Source organism: Vitis riparia, chromosome 5 (genome assembly GCF_004353265.1).
Source record: "Vitis riparia cultivar Riparia Gloire de Montpellier isolate 1030 chromosome 5, EGFV_Vit.rip_1.0, whole genome shotgun sequence".
NCBI classification, from domain to species: Eukaryota; Viridiplantae; Streptophyta; class Magnoliopsida; order Vitales; family Vitaceae; genus Vitis; species Vitis riparia.
This window is the reverse complement of record NC_048435.1, coordinates 1,662,794-1,681,482: the sequence shown is the minus strand read 5'-3', so window position 1 is coordinate 1,681,482 and position 18,689 is coordinate 1,662,794. Positions and strand designations below refer to the sequence as shown.

Below are 18,689 nucleotides of genomic sequence, written 5' to 3'. Positions count from 1 at the left end.
ATATATTGTAATGATAGTGTATTTATAGTGTAAGTATAATGTATTTATGTTGTACCTATATTTCATTATAAAAGTAATAATTCTAAAAATGATTATTCATACCCTATTAGTATTAACACATCATATCAATATATTAACAACATTCATATAGTGCATTAAAATTATTTAATAATTTGTGTATATTAAAAAAAAAACTACGTGAATTCAAATTAGCATTTCATTTTATTTCAGAAATTATTTATGATATAGGTATGTTGTGAAATATGATGATCATACAAAATTATCATTTTTATAAAACAAAAATTTTAAATTTCCTAATTGGGTTTTATGGTAATGTAAGTGTATTTATATTGTAATTATAACATATTTTTGTTGTATTTGTATTTTATAATAAAAATAATAATCTTTAAGACCACTTTTTATACCTTATTAATATTAACATATCAAATATATTAACATCATCCACTCGATGTATTGAGAAAATATATATATATATATATATATATATATATATATGAAAAAAAAAAAAAAACATTATGCAAAGGAAAAAAATCATATAAATTTTTTAAAATTATTTATTATAAAAATAAAAAATGATTAAACATTCTCCATCATTTTATTATTATTTTTAAATAATCTGAATGAAAAATTAAATATTTTATCTTTTTTGAATTTAATAGAAAAACATAATTTATCAATTTAAAATTAATATATATATATATGAAAAAAATCATCATTTTTATTATATAATTATAAAACTTATTTTTTTCTTAATAAAATTAAAAATTAGAATAAAAAAATGTAAAAAAAAAAACAATTTTAAAAATATTTTTGTTTTAAATAGTAAATTTAAATAAAAAATTATATAGTAAGGATTAAAGGACAGTTTTGATATTTAAGTCTATTAAAATCATCCTCAAAAAAATTATTAGAAAAGTCCACCGTTCCGGTGAGTATTCCAGCCCAGCCCACCCTTCGGCTAATTCTCCCAATAAAAATTGAAAAATGAAGAAAAAAGGAATGAAAAAAGGAAAAAGAAAAAGAAAGGAATGGGTCGCGTTCGAGCTGGGCTCGTAAGAGATAAATAAAGAGTGATTCTCTCTGAGACCACACCGAACAGGGTGAATTGGTTTTAGTTGGAAGGGAAAAAGGAAAATAATGGCGATGGCTCTAGCGAGAAGAAGCAAGAATCTCTACTCATGTGGTGTTCTGCGGTATTCTCTCTCGCTCACTTCCTTCTCTAGGGGTTTCGCCTCTGCTGGATCTGATGAAAACGACGTCGTTGTGATTGGTGGCGGCCCCGGCGGCTATGTGGCCGCCATTAAAGCTGCCCAGCTTGGTCTCAAGACCACCTGTATCGAGAAGCGCGGCACTCTCGGCGGTACCTGTCTCAACGTCGGTTGTATTCCTTCCAAGGTAATATAGGGTTTCCTTTTTTTTCTTTTTTGGAAATTTTTATTTCTCTCGTTGGATCTGTGGATTTTGTTGTTTGTTTGATTTCTGGCGACTTTGTGTTAGATCTGATAATTTTATTCATTCATTCAATTTTTATTTTTATTTTTTAATTTTATCTGGAGTTTCTCTGAGGAACAGTTTGATTTGGATGAAATGGTGGTATCCGTTTGAGGAGTTGTGGTATGACTGGAGTTAGTTGTTATTGGGTGAAGGAAATGTTATTGTTTTGAAATTCGTGTAATCTAGAAGATTTATCTGTTTTGTAATGAGTACGTAACATGGGTAATCCATCAGATTTTATTCATTTTACAGCCAAACTGAGTTTTTTGTATCTGTCGATAGGGATGGGCATCAGGGCACCCAAAATTTGCAAATCTTTTATTCTTGGTTTTGAATTATGGGTCTCCATTTTTTCCCAGGATTTTTCAATTGAATTATGCCTAGAAAATAATTGTTAACTGGATTATGATATGGAAAATGGAAGGTAATTGGTAACATGGTATAACTGACAATATACCTCTGGTCATTGATACCACGCCTTGGTGCAGAGTCCTCAAAACCTTTCACTTAAAACTGATTCATTCTCATTAGTCATTATTGTTTGTCTTTGCTGTTCATGGGCAGAACCATCTTAATTTGTGCTACTCCAATCTCTCATGTGTATATCCATCTTCTGTTCTTTATTTTATGCATCTCCTTGATACATTCAGCTGCATTCATCTTGGCAGTCTACTATTCTACACTGCAAAGCATGGATGGTCTTATAGCTGTCTCATAGAACTTATTGCAATTTTATTGGACTTAGCCCTATTGAATGTTTATCCAGAAGTACTCATGTACGTCATTTTATTTCACCCTTATTCTGTGGGGAGTCTTTGTCTTTGTATTCCACTTCTTATGTATAACATAGCCAAAATAAGAGGAAGTGGTCACTATGTGGAAATCAACATAAAACTAGGATTTTATGTCAACTACATATAAATGATCAAAATGTGGATGATGTCTATATGATTAGGTGATCTATATGTTTTTCATAATATTGATATAATTTAAATTATATGATTGTTACCAAAATAGTTTCAGCACGTGGGAACCTAGAAAATTTAGATACACCCAAAATGAAATGATGATTAAAATAGGGAGAATCCAAAGGCTTAATTAATGATAAGAGATTAGAAAAAGTTTTCAGACCGAATGGATTGATATGTATTTTCCCAGAAATTTGTAGCAAAAGAAAACATCTTATGATACGATTGGGAGAAAAAATGGATTAGAACTTCATCTATGCATATGCTGAGCATGCATGGCTCTCTTGAAAGTTGAAACATCAAAGGTCCATTTTGTTGGCTTCTAATGAGATCTTTTACCCGCATTTCAAGTTTCAGAATAAAATTTCGGAACACAAAAATGCTTTAGAGCTTTAATGTTCAGATATCATATGCAAATAAACTGCAGAGTATTGACTCATATTATCTAAGTGTGACAATATCTATTGAAAGAGGAAAAAATAATAATAATCCGATGAGGGATAGTTGACTGAAATTGTCAGCTTTACCTGCCTGGTTCTAGTTTCTTTTTTGTTGAAGTAGCATAGATGATTGTCTGGGCCAAGAGTGATCACCTTCCCAAATCTCTACATTTCACACATTCTCTTCCATGTCCTCGATATTTATTGGTCTTGTGGGCTCATCAATGTTCTCAACCACTATTGCTCTCACTCCATCACCGAGCTTATTATCCAGAATGGATCATAATTCTCTCACTTTCCAGAAATCTTCATAATGCGCTCTTCTGTGCTTCCCAAAGCTTATGCCACACCTGTCCTCAAGACTCTGTGCAATGTTCGTCCACAAATTGTACCACAAAATAAAAGGAGAGATCCACAAATGTTTTTAAGGTTAATTTTAGAACCTCCATTTCCTCCAAATCATTCTTTTCATCCTCTGATGTTAATAGCTAAAACAGCCCGACTTGAAGAATCTGCTTCCTTTGAAGCTTGTATATGTGCAGAATTATCAATGAATTCCATAGAATTTTGTGTAGGAGACACAGAACCTATTAGAAGCAAGGAAATTAAATGCTAAATGATAAGTTTTCTTTGGAAAATTTCAAGGACAGAGAGCTAGAGTCAAGTGAGTAACATATGATGCATGTCACACACTTCTCTCAATCAAAATTTATTAGCTTACTCTGAATTTTGTTCTCTCATTATCAGGCCCTTCTTCATTCCTCCCACATGTACCATGAAGCCAAGCATTCATTTGCCAGGCATGGTGTGAAGTTCCCATCTGTTGAGGTTGATCTACCTGCCATGATGGGCCAGAAGGATAAAGCTGTAGCTAATCTTACTCGAGGTATTGAAGGTCTATTTAAGAAAAATAAAGTGAACTACGTCAAAGGCTATGGGAAATTCATCTCCCCATCAGAAGTTTCTGTGGACACCGTTGAAGGTGGTAATGCTGTTGTGAAGGGGAAAAATATAATTATTGCTACTGGTTCTGATGTGAAGTCTCTACCTGGGATCACCATTGATGAGAAGAGAATTGTATCGTCAACTGGAGCTTTAGCTTTGTCAGAAATTCCTAAGAAACTTGTGGTTGTTGGGGCTGGATACATCGGCCTGGAGATGGGTTCAGTTTGGGCACGACTTGGCTCAGAGGTCACGGTAGTTGAGTTTGCCCCAGACATTGTTCCAAGCATGGATGGGGAAATCCGCAAGCAATTTCAGCGTGCTCTCGAGAAGCAAAAGATGAAGTTCATGCTCAAAACAAAGGTAGCAGGTGTTGACACATCTGGAGATCTTGTTAAATTGACACTTGAACCAGCAGCTGGTGGTGAGCAGAGCACACTTGAAGCTGATGTTGTTCTTGTCTCAGCTGGTAGATCTCCATTCACAGCTGGACTTGGGTTGGACAAGATTGGAGTGGAAACTGATAAGATTGGACGAATTTTAGTCAATGAAAAATTTTCTACAAATGTTTCAGGTGTCTATGCTATTGGTGATGTAATTCCAGGTCCCATGTTAGCTCACAAGGCAGAGGAGGATGGGGTTGCATGTGTAGAGATGATAGCAGGCAAGGCAGCCCATGTGGACTATGATATGGTCCCTGGGGTTGTCTATACTCATCCTGAGGTGGCTTCTGTTGGAAAGACTGAGGAGCAGGTGAAAGCACTTGGGGTGGAGTATTGTGTTGGGAAGTTCCCATTGTTGGCAAACAGCAGGGCAAAGGCCATTGACGATGCAGAAGGACTGGTCAAGATCCTGGCTGAGAAGGAGACAGACAAAATATTGGGAGTCCACATTTTTGGACCTAATGCTGGAGAGCTTATTCATGAGGCAGTGTTGGCCTTGCACTATGGAGCATCAAGCGAGGACATAGCTCGCACATGCCATGCACATCCAACAATGAGTGAAGCATTGAAGGAAGCTGCAATGGCTACTTATGACAAGCCCATTCACATTTAGAAAATCTGGGCATTACTTTGTTATTTTTGTTTTAATTTTTCTTTCGAGATTTTTGGAATGTTGTGGCCAAAACCATACCATTTTCTTGTTTCTCCCTCATCCAAGCTGCAGAAGGTGGTTGCCCTTCAATTTTTATCTCCAGTTATAGACTGACTCTACGCTTTCTTATGTGTTGCAAATTCCTAATAACAATACGAAGGGTTGGTTGGACTCGGATTTGGTGTATGTATATGTTGGTCATGGCATGTGGGTGGGGTCATAGTGAGTTTATATCTATTTCTGCTACATGTTAAGGGCTTGGATGACCAAACATCAATAATCATGATATTAAGCTCATAGGGGAGACTTGGCTCTCTAAAATTTTCTGGGATTTGTATGTTATTGTATTGAGGTTGTTTGGCCTTGTAAGCTATAATATGGGTGGTAGTTGAATCTTATGGTGTAGACTGGAAAAAAATGATAGAATTTGCTTAAATTTGAATTTGATTGTTTATAATTTTATGATAATTGCATCAAATTTCTTTGACACAAATATGACTAGAAGTTGGATTATTATTTTGTAAGAGGATTGCATTAGATAATTTAGTTGTAATGGAGATGCATCTATTGTTTCCCAGAAGATACTACTACTCTCTGTACAGGTTGATCACCTCCGGATTGGAGAAGAATGATGTGGCTGGTAATCTCAGTGGGACGTGCTTCAATGTTGCTTCTGTTACTACGAAGGTATTGGTTTCTGTTTTTCCTTTCTCTGTGCTTTATCATATCTTTTCTCAGCAATCAAACGGAGGCATGAAACGTTTCAGGTGTGGTGGTGGTATAAAGAACGTGAGCCTCTAATTGGGATCACTTTTGATGAGGAGATAACCCTACCAGCAACTAAGAAATTTGCTTTTGATGAGAAGATGCCACTACCATCAACTAGGAACGCGGCGTAGGGATGGAGAAGGGCAGAGCGTGGGAAGGACTGATCAGGGGTCATCATCCCAAGCATGGACGATTGACGTGAAATCAAGCCTTCCAATCGCCACCCGGAGTAGTAGTTAAGGAAACATTCGCACCATGGCTTAGTCACAAGGCAGCAGACGAAGATATGGGATTGTTTGACAATGTCATTCACTTTACTTGTTATGAATCATTAAGCAACAAAAGCCTTTACTATTTGTTATCAGTCATCATAGAGGGTATTGATAAGGCGTTTTGAGTGAAGTTTTGTTTTCCTTGTGCGAAAAGGCTTGTATAATACTGGGATTAAAAATTATTGATTCCATGATCAACTTGGAGTCATGAGATGAAAATGGCAATAGCAAAGGAAAACATATAGATGATAAAATTAAACATCGGTCATCATTAAATAAAAGAGGAAAAGATACAAGAACATTTGCACAAGATTTCATCCCTCGGTTTTCCCCATTAGGAGAATCAAACGGACCTATGACCCCTGACTAAGAAAAGAGGGCACAGATTTTCTTGTATACAAGTAGTAGGAAACCCCATTGCTGTGAAGGCGAATATCCCATCCTACACACTATACAAAAACAATTAGCCTCGTTCAATTTGCAACTCTTCCATATCTTCTCCCCTTCAATTTCCAAATAACAATAATTATAAAAAAAAAATTAATTAGAAAGCAAGGTATGGTACTTTCACGGATCCTCACTCATATCTGGCCTTCTTCTGGCGTGCAAAGCCAGCCGAGCATCCCTCTCCCTCTCAAATTCCCTGTAATCTGCTCGCTGTAAGAAAGAAACCTTGTCCAGATACTGGTTTGAGCTCTTCTTATATGCATCCAACTCCTCTTCCAGACCTTTGTTGTCTTCCTTGAACCCACCCCAGTCCATTTTTGTCTTGTCAAGCACACTCAGTTTTGGTTTCTTCTTGATTTGTTCTAGAATAGCATCAACTGCAGATGTGGTACCAGCTGGACCTTTGGCCTTTTCAGATGCCTCCTTTGAAGCAGCATCAACAAGCTTCTTTACTTCTATCTCTTCACCCGCAAAGTCCCGTACCTCCACTATCTGTGACATGGAGAGAAAAAATATGAAATACAACTGTCATATGATTCACAAAGCAGTGAAAGGTAATGCCATTAAGGCATTCAGATGAATTTCAAATTTATCATTTTTGCAGCTGTTCCATAGAATTTTTAGTTGACCTCAATGCTTTGATATTAAAGCATGTTCAGTTTTTGAACTAGAAGCAAATCCCAACGAGTTCATACTGATAAGTCAAAATAGGCAATCATATAAATTAGCTTAAGTATTAAAGTTTGCCTTTCATTATTAAAGTTCGTTTTTTTTTTGGTCAAGTTGCATAAACCATTGGAAATTACATTGATCACAATTAGGAAGCCAAATTCAACGCAGGCATAAATAGAGGGATTAAAAAAGGGAAGCATGTTGAGATCCATGTTGACACAACATGACAGCTTTTGAATAGTTTCTGATATGCTCAATGTAGAAAAAGGGGAGAAGGCATGAGAGGAGGTAAGTGTTGTTTTGATGTGGAGTCGAAATCATTTGAACTTTCAGTGGAGGTAGTTGGTGAGAAACTTCATGGGGTCATTGTCGAGAGAAGTTTGAGGGTTTTCTTCTTGGATTCAGTTTGGGAATTTAAGCCTTCATTGCCTTTTGGAAGGAGTGGAGGCTTGTTGTAGGAGGATTGTCTGTGGAAGTTTGATAAATGTTGGGAGGATGGGGGCAGGAAATTTAGGCTGGAACAGCAATCTAATCAGGCAGGTCAGTTCCCTTTTCGTTCTGTTTTGGACCATGCAGCGAAGAGGTTTTGTCAGGTCTTTCCTGAGGGTAAAGGGTTTGCAGAGGGGCCGGCCACTTTGGCTGAAGCTGCGTTCTCTTTGCGTTCCTTCTTCTGGGCCTGCTGTGCCTGTGCGAAAGGATTCAAGGTCTTTTGCTGATGTTGTCAAAACAAAAGGGTGACAGGTTAGGGGATGCGATTTGGGACCATTTTGGGGGTCCAGAACTGAGGCATAGAGAGGAGCAGTTGGGGTGGTGCTTGGTTGGTCGTTGGGGAGAGGATGCTGCTTTCATTCCAGATTTGTTTGCGTTGCGGAATTGGGGTATTAATTCTTGGCATCTGAAGCGCTCAAGATTTCCAAGTTGCATGGGGCACTTCTTCTGTTTGAGTTTGAGGATAGTTTTGAAGCTGAAAGGGTGTTGCAGAGAGGCTCCCATTGGTTTAGAGAGAAGCTTTTAGTTTTGCAGAAGTGGGGACCAGAAGTGGATGGCTGTTGGACTGGAGGGCTTGCTAAGGAGGTGTGGGTGAGGGTGCTGGGTCTTCCCCTTAATTTTTGGAGTCGCAACATGTTTTGGAAAATTGGGGATTGCTGTGGTGGTTTCGTCGCTGTGGATGAGGATACCGCTGGTTTTGTACAATAGCAATGGGCATGGGTTTTGGTGAAATCAGAAGGTAAGGGTTTGTCTGGTTCTTTGCAGTTGGTTGTTGGATCTCTTTGTTTTGCAATCCAGTTGTGGTGGGAGGTTCCACCATGGGTGTCGGTGGCTGTTCCGTCTTCCAGAAGCAGTGGTGGAGAGACTCTGGAGGTTAGGAGTGGCAGCAGTGAAGGATTATGCACTGGACGTAGGGTGAACTTGTCTTCGCTGGATTTGCAGTTGGTGAAGGCAGCTTTGTCGTGTTCTGGTGCTGAATTCCAGGGTAGAGAGGTGGCTGTTGCTGATGAGTTTGGTACCAGTGCAGGTGTGGTTACTGTGTTTGGAGGTGGCCAAGTGGTAGGTGGAGGAGAGGTTGTAAGTGGGGTTGCATTTGGGCCTAAGGAGGTGGGCTGCTCTGCTGAGGATTTGACTTTGGGGGAGGGTAGTTGTTTGGGGTCAGGTGGGCTTCCGTCTTTTTGACCCAAAGTTCAGTTAAGTGACTCAGCCCAGTTGATGGTAAGTAGGTGAGGTAAGTGGGTCTGGGCCTCAGGTGGGAGCCTCCTTGCGGGTTAGATAAGGACCCCATTGTTTCTAAGGCTTTGGGTGTTGGGCAGCAGGAGCATTCTGTGTTGGGGTGGAGAGCTGGAGTGGGTGGGAGGTTGCTTGAGGAGGTGGCTGGTGGTGCTGCCACTTGCATGGAACAGGGCCGCCAGAGTTTTGTCATGTTTGCATCACCGATGAAGCGCTTTTGGAGAAGGTTTCTAGGTATTCCTTTCTGGCTACAAATTCTTCCTTTTCTTTGGGGGATGAGTTTCTTCTTCTATTCTGGGCTGGAAAGGGCAGTGGTGGCCACTGTTGAGGACTCTTTTGTTGGTGTGGGAGCGGGAGCTTTGGAAGGGGAATCTATAGCCCCATTCCGGGTAGTGTTGGCTGATGGAGAGGAGGTGGATGCACCTCGTTCAGCTGTGGTGGAGTTTGGGTTGGGTGACGCTGTGTCTGAGACTCAGGAGATGGGGGAGGGTTTTTTTTATGATTGGCTGCCAGATTGCTGGTCTTACAGCTGTTTGACAAGGTTCAGTTGTTTGGGGATGCCGATTGAGGGGTTTGACATGGAGATTTTGCAATTGCTCAAGAAGATGAAAGAGAGATGAGATTGGCAGAGGCTTGGGAATGGAGGGAGGAGGAAAACCTTGGAGTCTTCACCGTTTAAAAGGGAGTTGAAAAAAATGGAGTGGTCCATAAACTATTCTGGTTCAAGGGTGGATAGTAGGGGCAGTGTTTCCAGTGTTAGATGAGGATCAGAATCTTATCTTGGAATGTAAGAGCGGCTACTGATAAGAAATAAAAGGAAGGTTAGTAAGGCTTTGATTAAGTCTCAGAGAGCGGACTTGATCTGTTTATAGGAAACAAAGCTTCAAGAATTGTCTATGGGGTTGATGTATAGTCTTGGTGTGGGGCATTTTTTAGATTGGGCTGGGGTGAATTTGAAAGGTGTGGCTGGAGGTATTTTAATGTTATGGGATAAAAGGGTATTGCAATTGGTTGAGTTGGAAGTGGGGTAGTTTTCGGTTTCGTGTCGGTTTCAAAATTGTCAAAACAATTTTAGTAGGAGCTTTTCAGGGGTTTATGGGCCAATGCTGCAAAGAGAGAGAATTGTTGTGGGATGAATTAGGGGTGATCAAAGGTCTTTAAGGTGAACCTTGGTGTGTTGCAGATGATTTTAATCTGATCAGGTTTCCATGTGAACGCAGTAGTGGAGGTAGATTAACTTGAGTGATGCGGAGGTTTTCTGATCTAATTGAGGATTTATAGTTAGAGATCTTCCTTTGTTGGGTGGCCCTTTTACTTGGAGTGGTGGTTTGAACAATCAAATTTAGTCCAAACTAGATCGGTTTATTGTTTCTGAGGGGTAGGAAACTCATTTCAGTGGAGCAATGCAGTGTGTGCTCCCTAGACCAGTGTCCAATCATTTCCCTATTTTGTTGGATGGGGGAGGGTTGAGGAGAGGTCCTATGCCTTTTTGTTTTGAAAATATGTGGTTAAAAGTGGAGGGGTTTAAGGATTTGCTCAAATCTTGGTGAGAGGGGTTCAACTTTCGTGGTTCCTTCAGTTTTATTTTGGCTGCAGAAAGCGTTGAAGTTTCATCTAATGACTTGGAATAGAGAAGTTTTTGGCCAGCTTGAAGTGAGGAAGGCTAGGGCATTGGAGCAAGTGGCGTTTTGGGATGCAAAGGAGAGGTCCTGTATTTTGTCTATGGAGGAGGTTGAAGCACAAGAGAAGCAAGGGAGGAGTATAAGGAGTGGGTTTTGTTGGAAGAAATTCTTGGAGACAAAAATCTCGGGAGGTTTGGTTAAAGGAGGGGGATAGAAATACTTTTTTTTTTTTTTCCCATAAGATGGCTAATGCCTCTGTAAAAGGAATTTATTGGCCAAAATTAAGATTAACGGAGTGTGGTTGTCCGAGGAAAAGGATATTAAGGAAGGGATGGCTCAAGCTTTTTAGAATCTGCTTTCTGATTTAGGGGAATGGAGACCAAGTTTAAATGGCTTGCTGTTTGAGGGTTTTGAGGCTCAAGAGGCTGCTTTATTGGAGGAGCCCTTTACTGTGGAGGAGGTTTTTAGTGCTCTTTCAGGTTTAGTAGGGACAAAGTTCCTAGGCCGGATAGTTTTTCTATGGGTTTTTGGCAGTTTTCTTGGAATTTTGTAAATGATGAGGTGATGGGTTTTTTAGGGAGTTCCATGAGTGGCAGTTTTGAAAAAGGTCTAAATGCTACCTTTTTTGTGTTAATTCCTAAGAAAAGGGGTGTCGAGGATTTGAGGGATTTTAGGCCAATCAGTTTGGTGAGGGGTGTATAAGTTGTATAAGTGGTTGGCTAAGGTGTTGGCAAACAGATTAAAAAAAAATGATTGGAAAAGTGGTTTCTAAGGTTCAGAGTGCATTTGTGGAGAGAAGACGAATTTTGGATGCAGTGCTTATTGCTAATGAGGCTATTGATTCAATTTTAAAAAGTAAAGAGAGTGGTCTTTTGTGCAAACTAGACATAGAGAAGGCACATAATCATGTGGATTGGTCCTTTCTACTCCCGGTTTTGCAAAAAATGGGTTTTGGGGGAAAATGGATTAGGTGGATAAGATGGTGTATTTCCATGGCTAGATTCTATGTTTTAGTAAATGGTACCCCCTTTGAATTTTTCCCAAGTTCTAGAGGATTGCGTCAAGGGGATCCTCTTTCATCTTATTTGTGATTGTCATGGAGGAGCTTAATTGTCTTTTGAAGCAGACGGTGGCTGGTGGTTTTTTTCTAGATGTCAAGTGAAAGATAAGTTTGAGGAAGGTGTTCAGATTTCTCATTTATTGTTAGATGATGACACTCTGGTTTTCTGCAAGGCTTCTTAGGATTAGATAACTTATTTACGTTGGCTACTTATGTGGTTTGAAGCAATTTCAGTGTTGAGGATTAACTTAGAGAAAAGTGAGTTAATTTTCAATGGGAAGGGGGTGAAGAATTTAGATGATGTACTTGTTAAGCTTGGGTGCAAGGTGGGTAGTCTACCTTCCTCTTATTTGGGACTTCCTTTGGGTGCTCCGTTTAAGTCTACAGTAGTTTCAGATGGAGTGAAAGAGCAGTTTCACAAGAGGTTATCTGTAGAAGAGTCACTATATTTCCAAATGAGGAAGAGTAACTTTGATTCACAATACCTTATCTAGCTTGTCCATTTATTTTATGCCTTTGTTTTGTTTGCCAAGGGTTGTTCAATTGCAGCTTGAACAGATTTAGAGGAATCTTCTCTAGGGTAGTGGGGCATTAAAGCGAAAACCTCATCTTGTTAAGTGGGTGATTGTCTGCCGACATAAGAGAAGAGAGGGCTTGGGGGTTAAAAGTCTTTCAGTTCTTAATAATGCTCTTCTTTGCAAGTGGAGTTGGCATTTTGCGACTGAGAGAGGGGCTTTTTGGAATCAGGTAATCCAAGGTAAGTATGGGAAAACAAGAGAGGGGCAGGCAACTCAGGAGGTCAAAGAGGGGTGTGGGGTTGGGTTGTGGAAAGCAAAGTGGAAGGATTGGGATCTTATGAGATCTCAATGCTCCTTTGTGGTGGGTAATGGGCGGAGGGTACTTTTTTGGAATTATAGATGGTTTGGGGATAACCTCTTATGTGCTTTGTTTCCTTCCTCATTTGCTTTATCTCTTTTTAAGGATGCGTGGGTAGAGAATGTTTGGAATTTTTCTATTGAAAAAGGGGGATGGGGGTTGGAATCTGTGTTTCTCTAAACCTTTTAATGATTGGGAGATGGATTGTGTGGAGAGATTTTTGGCATGTTTGCAAAGGCAGAGAATTTGCAAGGATGTTTAAGATACTTTATTGCGGTCAATGATAGAGTGGTAAGTTCACCGTTAAGTCCATTTACAATGTGTTGGAACCAGACTTTGGTGATCTTTTCCAATGGAGGGCATTTGGATTTCTTAGGTTCAACCCAAAGTTAGTTTTTTAAATGGGAGGCAGTGCACGGTAAATTTTAACGTTGGATCAAGTTCAAAGACAAGGTTGTTCTTTAGCAAATCAGTTTTTCTTGTGCCATGGACATGCGGAATCCATTGATCATTTGTTGCTCCATTGTGAAATGACAAGGGATTTATGAGAGCTGATTTTTATACTTTTTGGGTTTCTTGGGTGCTTCCTTTGTCAATTAGAGACTTTGTTGGGTTGGCAAGGTTCTTTTCTAGGAAAAAAGTGCAAGAAGGTTTGGCAAGTAAGCCCTTTGTGCTAGTTTTGGACAGTGTGGAAGGCACAAAATAGAATTGCATTCGATAATGAGGTATTTGTATGCTTTCTGTGGGTTGAGTCTAAGTTGTTTTAAATGATTGTCCACCGACTTTAGGTTTTTTTGAATCGTTGGGTAAGTATTCAGGTTCTTATTCTGTACTCATTTGCTTGAGCCGTTGTGGTGAAGGGAGGTTTGTTTTCTTATATTCTTTGGACTGCTTTTTTCTGGCAGCTCTTCTAATTTTAATTTAAGTCTTTACTTATCAAAAAAGAAAAAAAAAATATCGCAGTATGAGTGATACAATGAGCTTACTTCAACTTTTCCTCTGCCTGAAGCAGCAGCTGCAGCATCCTTAACTGCTGAAAGAGCAGCAGCAGCAAGTCTCTTCGCCTCATCGTTGGTGCCATTCTGTGTAATAGCAGATTCCTTCTGTTGTACACCTTGCTGAAGAGATCCTCTCTTCTTTGGCCCCAGGCCCAGATATGTCATCCAGCCCTATATCATAACATTAAGGTAAGAGACAGAAGTCTAGCCAACTATTCCACAACAAACAGGGATGATGAGAAAATCCTCACAGTGGAAGTTTTATGTGACGTTCTGTTCACAGTTGAACTAGGCTTGTTATTTTTCAGCACCTTAACAGATACTCCTTTATTCATTTGCTCCCACACAGCATCTACCCGAGCTTTCCTTTCTAGCAGAACAAAATGGCTTGTCAGCTATCTTATGTGGCATTAATAATCCTTTGCTTTGACAATGAAAACATTAAGAAAAACAATTGTGAGACTGAAGGTACATTTTACACCCTTACCACTTTCTTCAGGCTGTGCCTCTGAGCTTGAAATAGCTACAACTTCTTTGACAGTCTCCATTGATAACTTGTCCTTCTTTTCCAAATCACCTGAAACACAAAGTTCAACCAGTAAAGAAGGGTGCAGAAGCCACAATGAATACACAAGGCTCCACAGTCAATGGACCCTACCTTGAAAATCTAAATTGTGAAAAGCTTAGATGAACAGATTATTTTAGTGAATATTGCCTGTGAAGAAAAAAGACATTTTAGTGATTATCAATTATATGAAACAGTTCCTATCGTTTCAAAATATATATAAATATAATTTTACAAATAGATGCTTTACACCCATAGGCAAAATGGTCTACACTCTAAAATTATCTAATCATTTTGATTCTTAGGCTCTTACACCCCAGGCAACTTGCCTGTTGAGGAGCACTGCACTGTAGGACAGCCTAATAAGGAATCAAGGATCATCAAGCTGTGCGTCACACCATGTCAAATACATCTCATGTACATCTAGAATTTTTTTAGTTGCATTTTGGCAGACATATTTGTATGACCACCTAGAGCCTATTGCTTAACTAGCTAGGCATCACCACACTAGCACTACTTGGCTCACACCTAAGATGGCAGAGTTGGTGGTCCACGTTGGCAAAGCATTCTTTTCACCAAATCTGGAAACACTTAATTCTTGTGCTTCAAAAGCTCAATTATCATAAGGATGTCAACCATCCTTTCTTGTTCTCCAAAAACAACACCACTAATTACAAGTTAAAAGCTCCGTATAGTCCCCATCCTCATCCATTATATCGCCCAAGACACCTTTTCTTTGTCTTCATAACCACAAAAATAAGCTCATTACACAACAGACAATGCCACATCAGCTATTGAAGAAAGTTTGTATCAGCTTATTGAAAAAAGAAGTAAGTCATGGTCTTTATAAGAAAATCAATAGAGGCGCAGAAGGGGTAAGGTAAACTATAACAAGGATCCACAAAGTGTTGCATGCTAGTATATCTAAAATGTAAATCCTTTGCAAGATTGAACAGTCAAAAAGTGAACAATTAATATATAAATTTGAAGCAAGCAGCATGCTAGTTCGGATAACCTTTTATACACAAACAGAGGATATAATAAATAGAGGCCAGCAAAATGGGGGTGATCTTTATGTATATAGGGCATATAAGAGGTTAGTAGGCTCATCCTTAGAGCAGTGAGGGGGGGTTTTCTTTCGGGCTGTAGGATACAAGGAAGAAGTGGAGACGGGGCTGTGGTATCACATTTGCTGTTCGCCGATGATACTTTAGTTTTTTGTGAAGCTTCCCAAGATCAGATGGCTCATCTAAGCTGGTTGTTGATGTGGTTTGAAGCCATATCAGGATTGAGGATTAATTTGGATAAGAGCGAGATTTTGCCAGTTGGGAGAGTAGAGAATTTGGAGGCTTTGGCCCTTGAGGTAGGTTGTAAAGTGGGAAGGCTGCCAAATTCATACTTGGGGATCCCTTTGGGGGCAAATCACAAGTCCGTGGCTGTTTGGGATGGGGTGGAAGAGAGATTTCGGAGAAGGCTTGCCTTGTGGAAAAGGAATTATATCTCCAAAGGCGGTAGAATTACCCTAATTCGGAGTAGTTTGTCAAGTATGCCCATATACTTGATGTCTTTACTTTGAATGCCAAGAGTGGTTAGTTTAAGATTGGAAAAAATTCAAAGGGATTTTTTGTGGGGGGGAGGAGCTTTGGAGAGGAAGCCTCATCTAGTAAATTGGGATTCCGTATGCTCGGACATAAGGAAGGGTGGCTTGGGAGTTAGACGTTTGTCTACTCTCAATAGAGCCCTTTTATGCAAGTGGAACTGGCGGTTTGCAAATAAAAGGGAGGCTCTTTGGAGGCAAGTCATTAGTAGGAAGTTCGGGGAGGAAGAAGGGGGTTGGTATACTAGAGAAGTTAGGGAGGGGTTTGGAGTAGGCTTGTGGAAGGAAATAAGGAAGGAAGGAGCTCTATTGCAAAACAAAGTTGTCTTTTCTGTGGGGAATGGTAGAAGGGTGAAATTTTGGAATGATAATTGGTGTGGGAATTTCTCTCTCAGTAATTTGTTTCCCTCTTTGTATGCCTTTGCTTCATCTAAAGAGGCTTGGCTAGTGGAGTTATGGGATCATTCGGGAGATGAAGGGGTTTGGAATCCTAGCTTTTCTATGTCCTTTAATGACTGGGAGGTGGAGGGGGTGGAGAGATTACTTTTGACAATCCGGGGTAGGAAGCTTAATCCTCTTTTGGAAGATAGAATGCTGTGGAAAGAGACTAAAGATGGGATTTTCTCAGTTAAGTCCCTTTATAGTTCGCTAGCTTCAAGAAGAGATGTTCAGTTTCCTTATAGTAATATTTGGAGTATTTGTGTGCCTACCAAAGTGAGCTTCTTTGCTTGGGAAGCTTATTGGGGTAAGGTGCTAACCTTGGATCAACTTAAAAAGAGGGGCCGGTCTCTAGCTAACAGATGCTTCCTTTGCGGTATGGAAGAAGAGTCAATTGATCATATTCTTACTCATTGCTCTAAGGCAAGAGGGTTATGGGAGTTATTGTTTGCTTTGTTTGGTGTTACTTGGGTCCTCCCTTCTTCGGTTAGAGATACTCTTAGTGGTTGGTGTGGCTTTAAGTTGGGCAAGAAGCGTAGGAAGGTGTGGAACGCAGCCCCTTTGTGCATTTTTTGGGCGGTTTGGAAGGAAAGAAACAGGATAGCTTTTGATAATGAAGAGTTATCAATTCATAGGTTGAAGAATTCTTTTGTTTGTAATCTTTGGCTGTGGACTAAATCGGTTGTAAATGAGGGTCCTCTTCCTTTGATTAATTTTTTTGATTGGCTAGGCGCTAGTTGAGGGCGGGTATTGTATCTCTTTTTCTTTTTGTGCCTATTGGCGTCTCTTGTATACATCCTGTATGCTTGGGTCAGCCTCAAGGCGCCCTTTTCTAATATATTTTTGTTGTGTGTTTGCCTATCAAAAAAAAAATATAAGAGGCACTAACAAAAAGCCGCTCTAGATAACCTTCAAATTTAAATAATCATTTTAGATTTAAAAAGACATAAATTTCAACTTGCTGAGCATTTATCAGAACCCCATTGTTATTCCTAGAAAACTTAAATCTAGATCTGATGGAAGTAAAATTTATACTAGAAATCATTGATTCTTCAGGCAGGGTGTTTCTGGACTGATGAGCTTTACAATTGAAAATCAAGGTAACAATGTTGAAAAGACAGAAAGCAAAAGGCAAAAGGCAAAAGGAATAAAAGAAAAGCACATTTCAGGGGTTATGGAAAATTAGATTGTAGAGACTTTGACTCCAAAAGAAGCATGCACAAGGGCACAAATATGAGCCATCCATCAGAAAACAAAATTCGACACAAGAAGCACATGAATAGATGCATACCAATACATTCCACCATACATACATAGCATAATGTAGAAGAAACGCTCAACTTATAGTCAAACAGAACCACAAGAATCAATCCTTTTTTTACATGAAAGAATGGAGCAAGGGCAAGAAAAAGCATAAAAATCATTTTCTTTCTTATGCATTCTCCTTCCCTTCCCAACATTCAAAGTGTAAAAAAAAACCTAAAATAGCAATTACCTACACACATCCACTAACCCTAAAACTGCATAAACTAGAATTGCACTATATCCCACTGAATTGCCCCAATCTTCCAGCATCCAAAAAATTCATAAAACCCGCATGCAACAAAAATAAATGTAAAGAATTGTTAAAAAAAAAAAAAAAAGATAAAAAAAAACAAATTTAAAAATTAAAAATAAAATCCTAACCCTCAGTTTAGTTGCTGAGAAAACTGAGCCGAACCGTTGTACTAGGTCCAAACACAAGGAATGTTTGTTTGCTCGGGTTCCAAGCATTAATATCAGAATTTCAATTAATTCCCTTTCCTATTTTCTCAGTAACCAAACAAAGCCCAACTTTTCAATAGAACATTCTACCTAACAGAGAAAAAAGAAATAGAAAAAAAAAAAAAAAGGAAGCGCAGACAGAGATCTAGAACAGTTGATAAACCTACTTAATTGAGATCGCCGGATCCTGAGTGAATAAATAAAATAAACAACAGAGAAGTAATTTTCCAGGAAAAGCTTAAATGCAACCAGTTTTCTCGGGGAACAAATAGAGTTTTGGGGGATGAATTAGATTAAAGTACCTGAGGGGTCGAATCCATTGGTTGTAGCCATTGAAGCTGACATTCATCGACTGATCGACGCAGTGACTTGCGCCTGCTGTTCGCAACTCACAAGGGCGGAAAGGAATAAACTTTAGGGCTTTGCTGACTTCAACGGGTTTTTTCCGGGTCGGATTTTAGATGGGTCTATAAGGGCAATATTGTCTATATCACTTCATAGTAAGGTAACTTTAGTAGGGAGGAAATGTTGAGATTGTTTGGCAACTGTTTTTTTAATTAAAAATTTAAAACAGGTTTTTTTTTTCTGAAAATAAAAATAAAAATAGTTTTTAAAAACAGAAAATATATAACATCAAATATAAAAATAATAATGATACTGTTTAAACAATTCTAATTATTTTTATTTATTTTTTAAAAATAATTATGGATAAGGATTAAAAAGTATTATAAATAAAAATTATTTTAAAATATATTTAAAAACTTATCAAACAAGCTAAATATAAAAAAAAGTATTTTTTTTTTTTAAAAACACTTAAAAAATTTAAAAATTCATACGAGCCCGGCCCATATGAATTTGGGTTGAGTCAGGAATTGCATATTGGGCCTGGCCGGTCACCCACATTGTGCTACAGACCAGACTGGGCTAA

The 18,689-nt window shown here is 38.9% G+C and overlaps 2 protein-coding genes across 3 annotated transcripts; one reads left to right on the top strand and one right to left on the bottom strand.

Moving 5' to 3' along the window:
• Positions 1 to 1,041: 1,041 nt before the first annotated feature.
• On the top strand, positions 1,042 to 5,206 carry LOC117914956 (dihydrolipoyl dehydrogenase, mitochondrial). The gene is made up of 2 exons (XM_034830486.1): positions 1,042 to 1,416; positions 3,671 to 5,206. Exons 1-2 carry the CDS (start codon positions 1,159 to 1,161, stop codon positions 4,919 to 4,921), a joined length of 1,509 nt encoding a protein of 502 aa, XP_034686377.1. The 5' UTR covers positions 1,042 to 1,158; the 3' UTR covers positions 4,922 to 5,206.
• Positions 5,207 to 6,233: 1,027 nt separating this feature from the next.
• LOC117914957 (craniofacial development protein 1) lies at positions 6,234 to 18,176 on the bottom strand. Of its 2 annotated transcripts, XM_034830489.1 has the most exons (6): positions 18,064 to 18,175; positions 14,056 to 14,112; positions 13,885 to 13,974; positions 13,649 to 13,767; positions 13,386 to 13,568; positions 6,234 to 6,939 (listed from the first exon to the last, which is right to left on the bottom strand). In XM_034830489.1, the coding sequence occupies exons 3-6, from the start codon at positions 13,943 to 13,945 to the stop codon at positions 6,568 to 6,570; spliced, it is 735 nt and encodes a 244-aa protein (XP_034686380.1). In that variant the 5' UTR covers positions 13,946 to 13,974; positions 14,056 to 14,112; positions 18,064 to 18,175; the 3' UTR covers positions 6,234 to 6,567. The 2 variants fall into 2 exon arrangements, with proteins under 2 accessions (XP_034686380.1, XP_034686379.1); XM_034830488.1 differs by lacking the exon at positions 14,056 to 14,112 and having other exon boundaries at positions 18,064 to 18,176.
• Positions 18,177 to 18,689: the final 513 nt, after the last annotated feature.